Here is a 16,124-nt window from a genome sequence, read left to right on the forward strand (position 1 = left end):
CCCGCTGCTTCGCTTCGGGAATCGGCAACGGCCCTGCCAGGCAGTGCTCGGGACAGCGCCTGCCCCAAAGTAAGAGCTTGACAGAGCCCCTCATTACTATTAGTAATTATTATTATTATTATTGTGATTATTACCGGGGAGGGATCCGGGTCGAGCCCATTAGGGGGAGCCCCGAGCCGAGGTCGGGGAGGAGATCCCCGGGGCCACATGGGCTCCACCCACCGTGCGGGCACATGTGACTCCCCTCCTTTTAAGAGCCGCTGCCGCCGCTGCCGTCGTGGCCACTTTGTGCCGACACTGTGGCCAGCGCCCCGCTGCCATGGAGCTGGTCCTGAGGCCTCCCCCCCTCCTGCTGCTGCTGCTGCCGCCGCTGTTGCAACCCCCGCAGCCGGGCCTGGCCGCCGGTAGGTTCTCCACCTAGGGCCAGGGGGTGTCTAGGCGCGGTTCGGGGGTCCCCCTCGCCCCCTTTCCTTGGCGGAGCACGTGCGGGGGCGGCGGGACCCTCGTCCCCCACCGACGGTCCCGGGCCTCCCCGGCTGCAGCCCGATCCTCCTCGCCCGGGGACGGGATCCCGGGAATGCCGACGCTCTTCCCGGGAGAAGGACCCCCCCCCCCCCCGCCACCTCCCTCCCTCCCATCCTCCATCCCGCCGGCTTTACCGGCGAGGTCTAATCACGTCCAATTTAGATGCGATGGCTCTCCTCTCCTCCTTAATGGTGCACTTTTATTCGCGTTTAGGCGGCGTGGCTCAGTGGAAAGAGCCCGGGTTTAGGAGTCGGAGGGCATTGGGTTCTAATCGCCACACCTGACAGCTGGGTGACTTTGGGCGAGTCACTTAGAGAAGCAGCGTGGCTCAGTGGAAAGAGCCCGGGCTTGGGAGTCAGAGGTCATGGGTTCGAATGCCGGCTCGGCCACTTGTCAGCTGTGTGACTTTGGGCGAGTCGCTTCACTTCTCGGTGCACCAGTTCCCTCATCTGTAAAATGGGGATGAAGACGGGGAGCCCCACGTGGGACAACCTGATTCCCCTGTGTCTACCCCGGCGCTTAGAACAGTGCTCGGCACATAGTAAGCGCTTAACAGATACCAACATTATTATTCACTTCTCTGGGCCTCAGTGACCTCATCTGGAAAACGGGGATGAAGACTGGGAGCCTCACGTGGGACAACCTGATGACCCTGTACTTACCCCAGCGCTTAGAACGGCGCTTTATTGCCATTGTTCTTGTCTGTCCGTCTCCCCCCATTAGACCGTAAGCCCGTCGAAGGGCAGGGACTGTCTCTATCTGTTACCGATCTGTATTCATTCATTCAATAGTATTTATTGAGCGCTTACTCTGTGCGGAGCACTGTACTAAGCGCTTGGGATGAACAAGTTGGCGATCTGTACATTCCAAGCGCTTGGTACAGTGCTCCGCACAGAGTAAGCGCTCAATAAATACTATTGAATGAATGAAAAGCGAGCGCTTAACAGACACCGACATTATTATTATTTAGGAGGCCGCCCGGTCGGACGACTCTGTTCCCTTTTAACCCATTTCGCCCCCCACCCCCCATCAGCTTTACCGGACTCTGGACGAAAAACCTACGGCCTAATATCATACGCTCTTTCTTACCTACTCTTTCCCAGACTTACAAACTGGACCCCGGGGGCGGGACATAGATCTGGACATCTCTTACAGCTCCCTGAAGTTGGTTCCCTGAAGTTACCCCAACTTCTACCCGAGCACCAGCTGCTCGCCTCCCACCCCCACGACCGCAGGACGTGGGGTGTGAGGAAGGTGGACCGCAATCGCTAGACAAGAAAATCGGGTTAGGTTTGGCATCCCGTTTGTGCTCCGTCCCTCTCGGAAGTTCAGGGTGACGGTGGATGGGGAAGTAACGTGTGTCCTGTAGATTGAAAACTTCTCGGGGCCCAGAGTCATGCCTGCTCTTTCTAATGTGCTCACCTGCTCTCCCAAGTTCTTCGTACAGTGCTCCGCATACAGGTGCTAAATTGATACTATCGCTCGCCACACGTCTTGTGCATCTCACGAGGAAAGTGTGCTTTCGGAATAAGGTGTCTGTGGATCAGGAGCAGCGTGGCTCAGTGGAAAGAGCCCGGCCTTGGGAGTCAGAGGATATGGGTTCAAATCCCAGCTCAGCCGCTTGTCAGCCGTGTGACTTGGGGCAAGTCACTTAACTTCTCTGGGCCTCAGGTACCTCATCTGGAAAGTGGGGATTGAGACTGTGAGCCCTACATGGGACAACCTGATCACCTTGTATCCTCCCCGGCGCTTAGAACAGTGCTTTGCACCTAGTAAGCGCTCAGCGAATACCATCATTATTATTGTGTATGCGTGTCTGTGCTTGTGCAATCGCTGTCCTTTGAACTCAAAGAAGAAGCTAATAAATGGTGAAATTCATGTATGGGGGGGTGTATGTGTGTATAATAATAATAATAATAATAATGTTGGTATTTGTTAAGCGCTTACTATGTTCAGAGCACTGTTCTAAGCACTGGGGTAGATATAGGGTAATCAGGTTGTCCCACGTGAGGCTCACAGTCTTAATCCCCATTTTACAGAGGAGGTAACTGAGGCCCAGAGAAGTGAAGTGACTTGCCCACAGTCACACAGCTGACAAGTGGCAGAGCTGGGATTCGAACCCATGACTTCTGACTCCCAAGCCCGGGCTCTTTCCACTGAGCCACACTGTGGCCAATGCAGAACCCACAATCCCGACTGTACACATGCACTTAGACACACACACACACAATATTCTAGGCTGGACTGTAGTGTTAATCATTTGTAGTGCCAGGTGCTGTTTTCACTTGTCCCCAGCCCTCCTATTTCCTAGAATAAGGCACCATCCAAGGACTTGGCTTAAACAGCAACATGGCAGATTTGAGTTAGAACAAGTCCCTAACCGGGGAACTAAGTAGAACAGGCTATCAAGGTTTGTGTTGGGAGCCCCTTCTCTGAAGTTCTCAGAAAGCAGATGAAATTCTCAATCTGTCAGCGAGGTTTTAGACGCCCCAAGGCAGGAGGATGGACCCGATAAACCCTTGAGGTCCTCTGGAGTTTCGGGATTTCTTCCGGCGCAGCTTCGATGGGGCGGGGGGGGATCGGTAATCAGGTTGTTCCCAACCGGGTGCCTTAGCACAGTGCTTCGCACCCAGGGGGCACTCCTTAAATACTGTTTCCACTGCTCCAGCTGGCCCGGTCCATGGGGGCCCTCGCCATCGTCCATCCTGGAAACCAGCTGGAGCCTGTACTTCAGGCTCTGCGACGAAGCATCCGAGGCAAGAGGGCAAGGAGGCCTGGGGATACGTGGACGTGAGGAGCAATGCCAGCATGTTCTGGTGGCTTTACTATGCCAACGATCCCTGCAAGACGTTCACGGAGCTGCCGCTGATCATGTGGCTCCAGGTAAGGCTGCCCTCGGCGACTTGTCGCAACCTCTCCCCTCCGACCTCATTCCTCTCCGCACGCTCTCCCCCAGCCCGTGTCTTACGTGCGCCTCTGGGTGAGGGCGTGAGGCAGAGCCAGTGACACCAGCTCCGTAACCGGTGCCTCAAAGAGAGTCTCGCTGTTGAAGTCTCAGTACCGAGGTTCGTTTCCACCCCCCATCCACCGTTCTCGGATCACGTCCCCGTCGACTTGACCGATCCGCCCCCCTTGGGCCGCTCTTGGTTGTTCGTGGGGGTGGGCGGAGGGAAGGGCTGAATCCCCCGGGGCCGGGGTCTCCCGTCATTCGTGTGGGAGGCGGCCCAGCCCCTCCATTCTCCAGCAACCAGCTCGAATGCCAGAGGAGTGCCTAGTTCTCCCCCACCCGACCCCACAGTACCCTCACCTGTAAAGGGGGAGTCATGGGAGAATCGTCTCTCGGTTCCAGAATGGTGCTTCCGCCAGCACCGTTTCCATGAGTGGGAATGTCTTTGAGAGAACATATCTTGAACGCGGTGCCCATATCAACTCAGGTGGGCACCTTTTCTGGCCCCTGGCTACGCAGGTGACCATTGCCCAGACGATGTGAATCCTGATGTCACTTAGAACATTTCCTCAAGGAAGAAACCTGGAGATGGGACAGAGGACCACCCCTGGCTGGGTAGAAATCATAAGCGGGGAGAAAGTCTGTGGCTGCCCTCTTGTATTTGATGATTATCTTAAAGAATGTGCTGACTATTTACTCTCCCAGAGGGCAGGACTGCAAGGAAGCTTACACTGCAGCAAAAAGGATTTAGGTCAAGTGTAAGGAAGTACTTTCTGGTAGTAGAGGTCACTGAATCCTTGTACCGGCCGCTTGAGGGAGGGTTGTGGGATCGTGAATGAAAGAGGAAGCCATCTGCCTTGAGGTGGGGTCTTCTTTGAAGCCAGGGGTCTGCATTCTGTAATCCTCCAGAAGGTTGAACCTCCCGGAATCTAGAACTTGAGTGATTATATAACCCTACACACAGAGACCTACATTTTCCGGTGGGTTTTAGAATCACTCCTCCCAGGCATCTTGGGGAAGTGTCTGCATTTCCTTCCCCCTTTCCAAACAAGGAAAGCATTGATTCAGAGAGGATAAATCTATTCCTAAAATCACACAGCAGCCGGGTGGATTAGAACTCAAAGTCCCGGAGGCGATCAGTTGGCAGCAGATCTCCCTTGAAACCAAGAAATCCCATCTCCCCGAAAGGGGTGTCGATATTTAGAAGAATCTCCCAGGGGTTATGCAGTCTCCACTGCCTAATCTGGGTCATATAAAGCCAGTTGAGGATCGGGAGGTGGTGGTTTCTGTGTTATTCAAGTCTGCACCCTCTCTGTCCCAAGTTTAGTAGGTTACAGGTTTGGAGTGACGACACCTTCTCTGTTCCTACCACCCCAAATTGATTATGGTGTCCTCTGAGCTGTCAACCTGTAGTCTTTATTGGGGCCCTGCTGTGTGTAGACCACTCTACTGAGCTCTTTGGGGAATTCAGAAGAGTCAGTAGACACTATCGCTGCCCTTGAGAATTTTATAATCCGGTGACGAAGGCAGACAGCAAAATAAGAGATTAGGAGGAGGGAGAGGGGTGTTTGAAGAAGCGGGGCACATAAGCTAGATATGCAAATATATTCTTCTCTCTTTCAGGGAGGGCCTGGGGGCTCCAGCACTGGATTTGGAAATTTTGAAGAAATCGGTCCCCTCAATAAGGAGCTCAAGCCCAGGACAACCACCTGGGTACGGTCACTGTCTTGCTCTACACCGGGCTCTTTAAACCGCCACTAAAACCATCATTAAAAGGATGAGTGATTAGCGCCTACGGCCCCAGTTCAGGAGCCATCGGTCAATCAATCAGTGGTATTTACGTCCCTCTAAGGTGTCAACTCTTCATTGTGAGCCCAGGGATGGAAACTGGGTAGGCCTTTTAGGCGAGGATGGGCCCCGGTAGGGAACAGGCTCTGAAGAGCCAACGGGCCAGAGAGCCACCGTTGGGGGCCTTGACTGGAAAGTCTCCAACCTTCTCAGAGAACTGGTGAGCAAGGTGAGGAGTCCAGCTGTCCCCACCCCCACCTCCCATCGCCCAATTAACACGGACCCTGTGTCCATCAGATATCCCAGACCCAATTTCCTAAAGCTGTTATCGACTCTCCCTTGTGCCCGAGCGTAGCCCTGGTGGAAACAGGGAGCTGATTCTAGCCAGTCCTTCTGCCCACATTCTTCTGCAGACCTTCCAAGCTCTTGGCTAGATACAGAAGCAAGACCCAGCCTGGAGGGAGTAAAGGATATCTTCCTCTTGGAAAAGGCCGGCATGCCCCTGTTTCAGCCTTGACTAGAGTGTTGCCGCAAACAGCCTTGCCAGCCTGTCTTCCCACGTATGTAACTGGAAGGGCCAGAGGAAGTGACCTCCAGAGGCAAGCTTGCCTTCGGGTCTCCAGATACCATCTAAAAAAAACTCTCCGGTGGGCTGGGGGTGAGCCACGTGCTTATGGGAAGTCTCACCTTTGGGTTTTCTGTGGGTCGCTCAGGTGCAGGCAGCCAGCATCCTGTTTGTGGATAACCCCGTGGGCAGCGGGTTCAGCTACGTGAATCAAAGCGACGCATACGCCAGAAACCTCTCCACCGTGGCTGCTGACATGCTGGTTCTCCTGAAGACATTCTTCGAAAAACAGACGGAATTTCAGGTAGGAAGGTCCTTGCCTCTCAAGCCCACCCACGGAATCACTCCTTCCCTCCAGAGCAGTCCGCAACGCTTCCACGTGCTGGACACGGAAGAAGGATGTAGCCCGTCGGGGTCAGTTTGGCGGCCTCTGTGTTTCTTCCCAAGAGCGGTCCATTCACCACCGCTTCCAGGCTTGGGAAGGGGTGGGATTTGTAAGACCGGTCCCGATGGGGGCCTGGAGAAGGAGCATGGCTCTGGGAATCGGGAGTCCTGGATTCTAGCCCCAGCTCTGCCTGCTGCGGTTGGGCCTTCAGCGGGGTGAAGGTTTGCGACCAAATCTCAATCTAGCTGGTCCACAGAATTGTTCCTTTCAGGAGACTCTGTCGTCACCAGTCTTTGACAGATGGGTTGACCCAAGGTCTGCACTCTAAACCGAAGAGTCCGGGTCTGGGGAGGAGGGGGAAGGCCCAGGAGCTCAGGGTTTTAACTTTGGGTTTCGTCTCCCATGCAGACTGTTCCGTTCTACATCTTCTCCGAATCTTATGGGGGAAAAATGGCCGCTGGCATTGCTCTGGAGCTCCACAAGGTATGGATAGAAGCCTCTTTGAGTTTTTGATTTCTTGATTTTTCCCACGGTCCCTAGGGTACACTAGATGCATTTTGGGTTCTTCGGCACACTCCTTATTGATCATATTTATTAAGCTCATGTCAGGTGCCCAGCACTGGGGTAGGTAATCAATCCCCGGTGGTATATTGAGGGCTTATTGTGAACAGAGGTTTGGAGACTGTGTTAGAGTAGGTAGACCTCATCACTGACTTCGAGGAATTTACAATCAAGTTGGGGAGACAGACATGCCTGGCACAAAGTAAGCACCTAACAAATATCATAATTATTATAAATCTCAGGTAAGGGGAAGTGCAGGAGAACACATAGGAACAAGCTCCGTCCCAGCCGGGGCTCATAGAGGAAGGGAGGTACCGCTGGCCCGTGTGAACGCCGGACTGCCATTGTGCCCAGTCCAGCTAAGGGTCAGGAGATGAGTAGCCACCATCTTTCTCCAGGCCAGGTTTCACTACCCTCTCATCTGTCGGTTTGGAGCAGAGTCACATGATCTGGTTGGGGAGGAGCGGTCTCACCCATAAGTTTTCAGTTCCTACTGAAACAGTGATTCGGCTCGTATTTCCCTTTTCGGGGCGGTGTTCCCTAAATTAACCTCCTGCTGAGGTCTGTTCAACTTGGCCGCTTGCTAGTAAAAACCCAAGGTCTGGTGGGGTGAGAGAAAGAGAGAGAGAAATGTGTGTGTATGTGAACATGTGTACATTTGCACTCACATTAAGGGAGCCTGGACCCATCTGGACTTCCTGAAGGTGTGTGGTTCAGACTTCACTGTACACCGGCCCCCAGCACCGGGGGAGTCTGACTCTTATCACCCCAGGTCGGGTGGCGGGGGATGGGTCCCTTCAGAGGGGACGGGGGTTTGTAAGCCAGGAAGAGCCATCATATGGAGCCTGCAGCATGGCCTAATGGAAAGAGGTGGTGAGTGGGAGACCTGAGTTCTAATCCCGCCATTGCCACTCGCCCGTTGCGCGACCTAGGCCAAGTCACTTCTGTGCCTCAGTTATCTCAGCTATACAGGTTCTCCCTCCTATCTCCACTGTGAGCCCCATGTGGGATGGACTGTGTTGGAACTGAACATCTTGTATCTACCCCATTGCTTAGCACAGTACTTAACATAGTGCTTAACATACCGCAGTTACTTTTATTGCTGTCGTTAGCTCCGTTAGCAGTTACTTTTATTAGCCGCTCAGGAGGTGAAAATCCCCAGCGTACTGAATTTAGGCTTGTTTTCCTCAGGCTATTCAGCGGGATGGCATAAAGTGCAACTTTGCTGGGGTCGCCCTGGGTGATGCCTGGATTTCTCCACTGGGTAAGTGAAGACTTCAGGGCCTCAGCCCAGGACAGAGTCCCCCGGGGTCCTAGCCCTCTAAGGAACAATCCATTCGATTCTTAGGCGTCCGAGGTATCAGAGCTCCGTCACCGGCCCCCTCCGCCCCCTTCCCCTCCGTTAAGCACTGGCATCCGTTAAGCACGGAGAAGCAGCGTGGCTCAGTGGAAAGAGCACGGGCCTGGAAGTCAGGGGACATGGGTTCGAATCCCGCTCTGCCACTGTGGCAGAGTGGGCAAGTGACTTAACTTCTCTGCGCCTCAGTTCCCTCATCTGTAAAATGGGGGTTAAGACTGTGAGCCTCACGTGGGACAACCTGATTACCCTGTACCAACCCCAGTGCTTAGAACAGTGCTCTGCACATAGTAAGCGCTTAACAAGTACCAACATTATTCTCTGTTCAGAGCTCATCCAAATGGCCAGGGACCAGACAAGGTGGCCGACTATGTTTTCACGAGCACCGGCTACACTCCTCGTTGTCGGAAGTGTTGTCTTCAACCTGAGGACCACCTCTCCCCATGTGGGCAGAGAGCACATCTACAAATTCTGCTATGTCGTACTTCCCCGAGCGTTTTGAACAGTGCTCTGCACAGTTAGCACTCAATAAGTGATTGATTAGTCACAGTGGTCTCTCACAAGTACCTACTGAATGTGTAGGACATACAACAGAAGCATGAGACCCTTTCCTTGTCCACAGGGCACTTCCACTCTACTGAGCGTGGGAAGCTTGTGGGGTGCAAATTAGGACAGAGGTCCCTGCTCACTGGCAGAGGGCACCGTGGGGGTTGGTGGGAATGCGAAGCTTGTGGTAATTAAGGTGGAAGGGGCCCAGGGGCCAGTGGACCAGGAATAACCTGTCTATTGCCAAATACCCCTCCGGCAAATCTCAGCTAGCAACCTTCGTGGCTTGTGAATCATCCGGCCCTGCTAAGCTCTGCAGCACTATATACTGAGCGCCTGCTGGGGCAGAGCTGTACTAAGCACTTAGGAGGGTCCCACAGAAGTAAAAGATGCAGGGTCAGCCCTCAAGTTTCCCATCCAGTAAGGGAGAATGGCGGACCCAAGTTACCCAGCCAAAAATGAGTAATAAGGACACAGAGGGAAATGAAAGGAAGCAACTGAATGAGCGTAATTATGTGAACCCCAAGAAAACTGTTAGAATATGCCCAGCAAGGTGGGGGAATTAGTCGGGGAAGACTCTTTGGAGGAGGTGAGATATTAAGAGGGCTTTGGAGGCAAGGAGGGATATGGATTGACAGACTTGTAGCGGGAGTGAGTTCTGGCATGAACATAGAATTACGAGTGACAGACAGTAAGGAGAGGTTTGACAGGAAGAACGGAAGGGGAGGCGGGAGACGACTGGGAAAGCGAAAGTGGATGAGGCGGCAAGAGACCATTGAGGAGGCCAAGCTGGTCCTTGGGGAAGTTCATGTGCGATGGTCTCTATGTCGGGTCCACAAAAGAGCAAGGCCCCAGGGGGCAGAGAGGGAGGAGGGGCATTTGGTCAAACAGTACTTATATCCCACCCTGAGCTTGAAGCCTTAAGCCACCGCCCTCCTCCCTCCCACCCCTGTAACTCCTAACAGCATTCTGGCCTGAGATGATAGGGGCTAGCCCACCGTAATAATATGTATTGAGTGCTTATTTAATGAAACCAAGCACCGCACTGAGCATCGGGGTGGATGTCAGATTGGACGCAGTCCCTGCCCCATCCTGGAGATGTCTATCCCTGTCTCTCAAACGCCTGTCTGCCGTGTGGAGTTTTGCTTTCTGGAGAATGAGGCTGCAGTGCCCGTGTTTTGATTCCCCCGTCTGTGTGGTTTTCTTTAGATTCCGTGCTGTCCTGGGGGCCTTATCTCTACAGCACTGTAAGTATTCCCATACCGGCCCACGGGACCAGTGGTAGAGAGGGACACACTCAGCTGTGTGAGCTGAAGCAGTTTCGGTTCTTTCCGAGTCCCGTTCAAGCCTCTTATTGTGAAATTTAGAATTTTTTTTCTACACCCTTGTTTTTCAAGTTCCTCCTTGTACTTTCAGTGCAGTAGAGGGTGTCAAACAACTTCCCCCAGGAGCTGGGCTGGATTAACACAGAGACTTTAGAGGCTGGACCCAGAGTCTCACGCTAAAGGTGGGGAGGGGCCTCAAAGTCCAGATTTAAATCAATAACCCAGCGAGGTTCTTAAGCACATTAATGGTAGCTGGATAGCAGAATCGTGACCAAGAATCCTGCTGTTTGCTTTTCAGTCCCTCCTGGATGACCAAGGTCTAGCGGAGGTGATGTTGGTTGCTGAGCAGATCGAGGATGCCATAAACAAAAACCAATACTCTAAGGCCACCCAGCTGTGGAATAAAGCAGAGGAGATCATCGAAGAGGTAAGAGAAGTCGTAGCGGGCCCGGATCCGGCCAGATGAGCCGGTTTGACCCTCTAGGGCTGCGCCTAAAATAATAAGCTAGAGGACCACTGGGATATTTTGTGGGACGCAGTGTGCCCCGGTGAAAAGAGCTGGGGACTGGGAGGTGGGAGACCCAGGTTTTGGTCCCAGCTCTGCCACTGGCATGCTGGGTGACCTCAGGTAAGTCGCTTAACCTATCTGGGTCTGTTTCCTCATCTGTGAACTGGGCATAAATTAACTTTAGATTGTAAAACCCATGTCGGGCAGGGACTGCGCAATCTGATTATCTTGTACACTGAACGCATTGTTTGGTGCTTAGTAATCACCTATACCCAATGAGAAGCAGTGTGGCCCAGTGGAAAGCATACGGGTGTGAGAGTCAGGGGACCTGGGTTCTGATCCTGACTCCACCATTTACCTGCTCTTTGACCACAGGCAAGTCACTTAAATTATCTGTGCCTTAGTATTCTCTCCTCCGAATGGGGATTAAATACCTGTTCTCCCTCCCCATTAGATTGAGCCCCATTTAGGAGAGGCCCTGAATCCAATCTGATTATCTTATATCTACCCCAGTGCTTCACACAGAGCATGGGCCTAGGAGTCAGAAGGACCTGGGTTCTAATCCCGGCTCCACCATTTGTCTGCTGTGTGATCTTGGACAAGTCACTTAGCTTCACTCTGGCTCAATTCCCTCATCTGTAAAATGGGGATTGCAGCTGTGAGCCCCACGTAGGACAGGGACTGCGTCCGACCTGATTACCTTGCATCTACCCCGGCGCTTAGGACAGCGCTTGGCGCACAGTAAGCACTTAACAGATACCACAGTTATTATTATCTGTGCATAGTAAGTGCTTAACAAATAGCATAATACTACTACCATAATAGCGAATCTTGTATTTCAGAACACAGATGGGGTGAACTTCTATAACATCCTAACAAAAACCCCTGAAACTTCCGCCAAGAAGACGAGCCCGGAATTTTCCCAGAGCCACCTAGGTAAGCTGAGCAGGAGAATTTTGAAACGGGTCGTGGAATTACAGAGCAGGGACATCTATGGAATGACTGTTTGAACTCAGTAAGAGGGTCAAGGTCTCGCTAAGCCGCCCTTGGGCTGAAGCAGAGACCTCTGTGAAGCCAGCAGGCAATTTGTGGAACGCCACTTGTCTGCTGTGTGACTTTGGGCAATTCACTTAGCTTCTCCATGCCTAAATTACCTCGTCTGTAAAATGGGGATGAAGACTGGTCCAACCTGATTAGCTTGTCTTTACCCCAGTGCTTAGTGCAGTGACTGGCACATAATGAGTGCTTAACAAATACCATAAAAAAAATAAAAACCCGAAGAGGTGCCGCCCAGGCTGTTGTGTAGTTTGTTTTTGGACTAATGCTGTCCTCTGGTCCAAGAGCATACTGAGCCTACTCCTGCTCTTAGCCAGATAAACTATTTCCCTTCTTGGTTCTCCCAAAACTGGGTATTTTCCTTCCTGCCAGCGTAGAGAGCCTGGACCCTAAGAGCGGGATCACTTACCTGACCACCCATCCCCGCTCCTGACCACCCCCAAAAAAGAAAATGCACCCCCTGCACAGTGTGGCCAAGCTTTCCAAATAACCCCTGTTCAAAGCAGTTCCAGAGAGAGGTGAAGTTAAGCTGCTTGGTCTAGTCTTATCAATTCATCAGGAGTATTTACTGAGCACCTGTTATGTGCAGAGCACTGTACAAGCATTTGGGAGAGTCAGGTCGTCAGTAGGCACGATCCCTCTCTTCAAGCAGCTTACAATCTTGTGCAGGAAACAAGCGCTAAAATAATTGACCGCTCTGAAAGAGGAGATACAGTGATAGCTCAGAAGCAGCGTGGCCTAGTGGAAAGAGCCCCAGGTTGGTGAGTCAGAGGACCTTTGTTTTCATCCCAGCTCTGCCACTTTCGTGCTGTGCGATCTTGGCCAAGTCATTTAACTTCAGTGGGCCACAGTTTCATCGTCTACAAAATGGGGATTCGATACCTGGACCCCGTCGTACTTAGAATGTGAGCCCCACATGGGACTTGAATATCCCCCCCCAGCCCCTACCAGGACTTAGGACAGTGTTTGGCACATAGTAAATGCTTAACAAATGCAGTTACTGTACAGTGGGAGCCCTGGGTGGGGCAGGGACTGTGGTCTGATCTGATTATCTTGTATCTATTCTGGGGCTTGGCCCATAGCAAACGCTTAAAAAATACAACTGATATTACTGTTAAAGTGCTGTGATACACAAGTGCCTACACCACAGAGACAGCGGTCCCCACATCTGTGTGATATGGACTTCCGCCTCACTCACCCCCATACCTCCTGTCAGATGTGAAGAACCCCAAAATGGGAGCTGTCCGGCCTATCAGTTCTCCAAAGCCCACCCACTTTTTCCCCTCTCACACTCACCAAGTTGGTCCTACCCCTGGGGAACGTTGTGAGAACGCAAATGTCTCAGGGGGGCAGACCTGGGAACCGGGGAACCAGCGGAAAGTCTGGGCTTCGGGGTTCATCACGCGGCTCCGCTTTTGCTTTCAGTCTCCCTCTTTCGCCGCCACGTGAGACAGCTGGAGGAGGACAGCTTAAGCGCCCTCATGAACGGACCTATCAGGAAGAAGCTCCAAAGCATCCCCGACGATGTCACTTGGGGAGGTAACCGTCTCCTCGCTTGGCTCCCAATCTCCCAGCCTCGTGGGGAGGGTACCCACTTCCTCGCCGACGAGGGACGGGACCCCTAGGCAGGTGGCTTAGGCCTCACAGACGCTCAGGCTCAGGAAAGAGACTCCTTGTCCTTGGCTCCCCCGGGAACCGTTGCTCAGCATCGGTGGTCCCAAGTGGCATAGCCCAATTTGACTGCCAACTGCCCCGTGCTGTTGAGGCCTTGATGTGCGGGAATCAAGTGATCAGGGAAAGGACCCTCCAGGGCTGGCCTTAAGAGCCTTTGGTCCTTCTGTGTGACCTTGGTCGAGTCACTTAAATTATCTGTGCCTCATTTCCTTCATCTGTGAAATGGGCCTTAAATCCCTGCCCTCCCTCCTCCCTAGAGTTGATGTCTTTGACCCGGTTGCATAGCATCTGTCGCAGTGCTTGACATAGAGGAGCACCCAGCAAATTCCTCTATTGTTGAAGCCCGGGAAGAGAAAGGGATTCAGGATTCTGCTGCAGGTGACCCCAGGAGGGAGCAGGGGGCCAGAACCTCATCTTCTGAACCTGTGATCGAGGGGAATGGCAACTTCACATCTTAGGAATAAGGATCCGAAAATCACTGGCGGGTTTTCGGTTCCCAGCTTCCTGAGCCCCGGCCGCTGCTGCTGCAATCCCCCCGGGGTCGTGGGGCGGGCCTCGACAGCCAGAGCGGTGATGGGGCGTCCCCAGGCCGAAGCGGGGCCGTGGTCCCGAACGAGACTCAGCTCTGCCTTCCACCCTACTGTGTAACGGCGAGGGCTCCTGTTTGTCCTCAGACGCTCACACGAGCTGCCTGACCCTTCTCTCTCCTCTCTCTCTCGCTCTCTCTCTCTCTCTCTGTGTTTCTCTCTGTCTTCTTCCTCCTCCCACAGGGCAATCTTCCCTTGTCTTCCTAAACATGGAGGAGGACTTCATGAAGCCTGTGATTAACATCGTGGACCAGCTGCTGGAGGCCGGGATCAATGTCACCATATATAATGGGCAACTGGATCTCATCGTGGACACCATGGGTAGGAAAGTGGACCCGGGGAAGGGCTTCGTGGTCCGGTGGAAAGAACACGTGATGAGGCGTCAGGAGACCGGGGTTTGGATCCGAGTTCTGCCCCGTGGTCGGCGGTGTGGCCTTGGGCAAGTCACTTACCCTTTCTGAATCTCAGTGTCCTCAGTTATGAAATGGGGATAAGATGCCTGCTCTCCCTCCCGCTTAGATCATAAGACCTAGGAGGGATAGGGTCTGTGCTTCAAGTGACAGATATCAGTAGCCGGAAGCTTTTGGGGCTGGTGAGTTTTGGAGGGCCTAATGGGAAAGGACGTCACTTCACGTAGTAAGCACTCGGTTAATACCACCGATGGATCCTTTAAGAACTGCTCTCGATGCTTCTTTCTCCTTTGTGTTCTCCCTTCTCTCCCTGCAGGGCAGGAGGCCTGGGTACGGAAACTAAAGTGGCCCCAGCTTGGCCTGTTCAGTAAGCTGAAGTGGAAGGCCCTGTACAACGACCCAAAACGTTGGGAGACAGCTGCGTTCTTTAAGACCTACCAGAACCTGGCGTTCTATTGGATCCTCAGGGCCGGACACATGGTAAGTGGCCCCGTGTGCTCTGGCCTGGGTCCAGCCTGGCCTGTGGGTTTGGTCCAAGGGCCGGCCCACATCGCAGGGGTTCGGGGGGGTCCTGTCGCTGAAGATAGAGAATGCCGGAAGAGCCCTCCAGAGATCACCTGGCTCCCGCTGAACCACCCCAACTCCTTTAGCTTTTTCTCAAAGGATCCTTTTTCCAACAGATTTATGGAGGCTAGTGAAAAAAGTAACGCTATTGTCTGAATGCCCCCTGGGGCCCAGTGCAGTGTACTAAACCCTTGGGGAAAGTTCATTAGAAGCCCGAGACCCGTTCCCTGTCCACGAGGAGCTTCTGCTGTAACGGGGGAGGCAGACACAGAAATTTTTACAAAGCAGAGAGTGGTGGAGCCAGAAGAACCCACAGAGATTAGAGGGACCAGGCAGGATCCAGGACCCTGGTGGGCCAGTCTGAGCCCCCAGGCCCTCAGTAGCCCCAAATCCACAGGCCTCGCTTTCTTTCAGGTGCCGTCGGACCAGGGAGACACGGCCCTGAAGGTGGCGAAGATGGTGACCCAGCAAATCGAAAACTGAGAGGGGCAGGGGGTCGGGTTGGGAGGCCGGCCCGGGGGACGCCCCGACGGGACGGCGGGGACACTGGCCGTCCTGCGTCCATTGGCTTTCATCGCCTCCTATCCCGTGGAGGTGCTAAAGAGCCAAACTGGGCAGGCCGGCTGGCAGACGGCTTCCCGAGCCGCCCTAGTCGACTGCACTACTCCCATCTCTCTGTCAACCAAAGAGTCGGCGTCACTTCCTGCCGTGCCTAGGGGGTCGTGTCTCTGACCTTGCTGTTGGTAGCAGAACGAGATTTCAAAGCACCGCGGGCTGTTAATCAATCAGTAGTATGTAGTGAACCCCTACTCTGGACAGGGCACTGAACTGAGCCCATGGGAGAGTACAGTACAGTTACTATGCACAATCCCTGGCCTGAGGGGATTACAATCTTTGTGCAGATCACAATATTACACTTGCTACAATTGAGTTAGTGGACTGTCCTTAACGACCTTACAATCTACTGTGGGCAAAGCATTTTACTAACCGGAGCGGGGAGTACCGTTGAATTGGTAGATATGACCCCGGCCCTCAGGGAGCTTACAGAACGGCGGGCTCCTGTCAGATGCAGTCAGCATTACCCTTTCTGATTCTTTTTTCATTAAAGCCTAAATTTCAGATTCCTCCCTGATTGACTTTTTGGGGCAGGCTAGGAAGCAGACCACACTGTCCCATTAATTAAGCTACTTCCACTCCTCATCCTTCTTACCGCCAGGAGCACTGACAGTGCACTGGCTCAGTGGGTGTCCTGGAATCAAGGCTGCAGAGACGTCAAGGCCGACGAAAATGGCAGCCAGTCCCATCCCTCAGTCGCTCTCGGTCACC

General features: G+C 53.2%; 1 protein-coding gene across 1 annotated transcript; it reads left to right on the plus strand.

Annotated features, from left to right (window-relative positions):
• The first annotated feature begins 267 nt into the window (after positions 1-267).
• On the plus strand, positions 268-15,923 carry SCPEP1 (serine carboxypeptidase 1). The gene is made up of 13 exons (XM_001521683.6): positions 268-404; positions 3,194-3,408; positions 5,096-5,185; positions 5,974-6,129; positions 6,619-6,693; positions 7,963-8,035; positions 9,884-9,921; positions 10,298-10,426; positions 11,350-11,443; positions 12,989-13,102; positions 14,008-14,145; positions 14,551-14,714; positions 15,213-15,923. Exons 1-13 carry the CDS (start codon positions 320-322, stop codon positions 15,279-15,281), a joined length of 1,440 nt encoding a protein of 479 aa, XP_001521733.3. The 5' UTR covers positions 268-319; the 3' UTR covers positions 15,282-15,923.
• The last annotated feature ends 201 nt before the right edge of the window (positions 15,924-16,124 follow it).

This window comes from Ornithorhynchus anatinus, chromosome 15 (genome assembly GCF_004115215.2).
Source record: "Ornithorhynchus anatinus isolate Pmale09 chromosome 15, mOrnAna1.pri.v4, whole genome shotgun sequence".
Lineage (NCBI taxonomy): Eukaryota > Metazoa > Chordata > Mammalia > Monotremata > Ornithorhynchidae > Ornithorhynchus > Ornithorhynchus anatinus.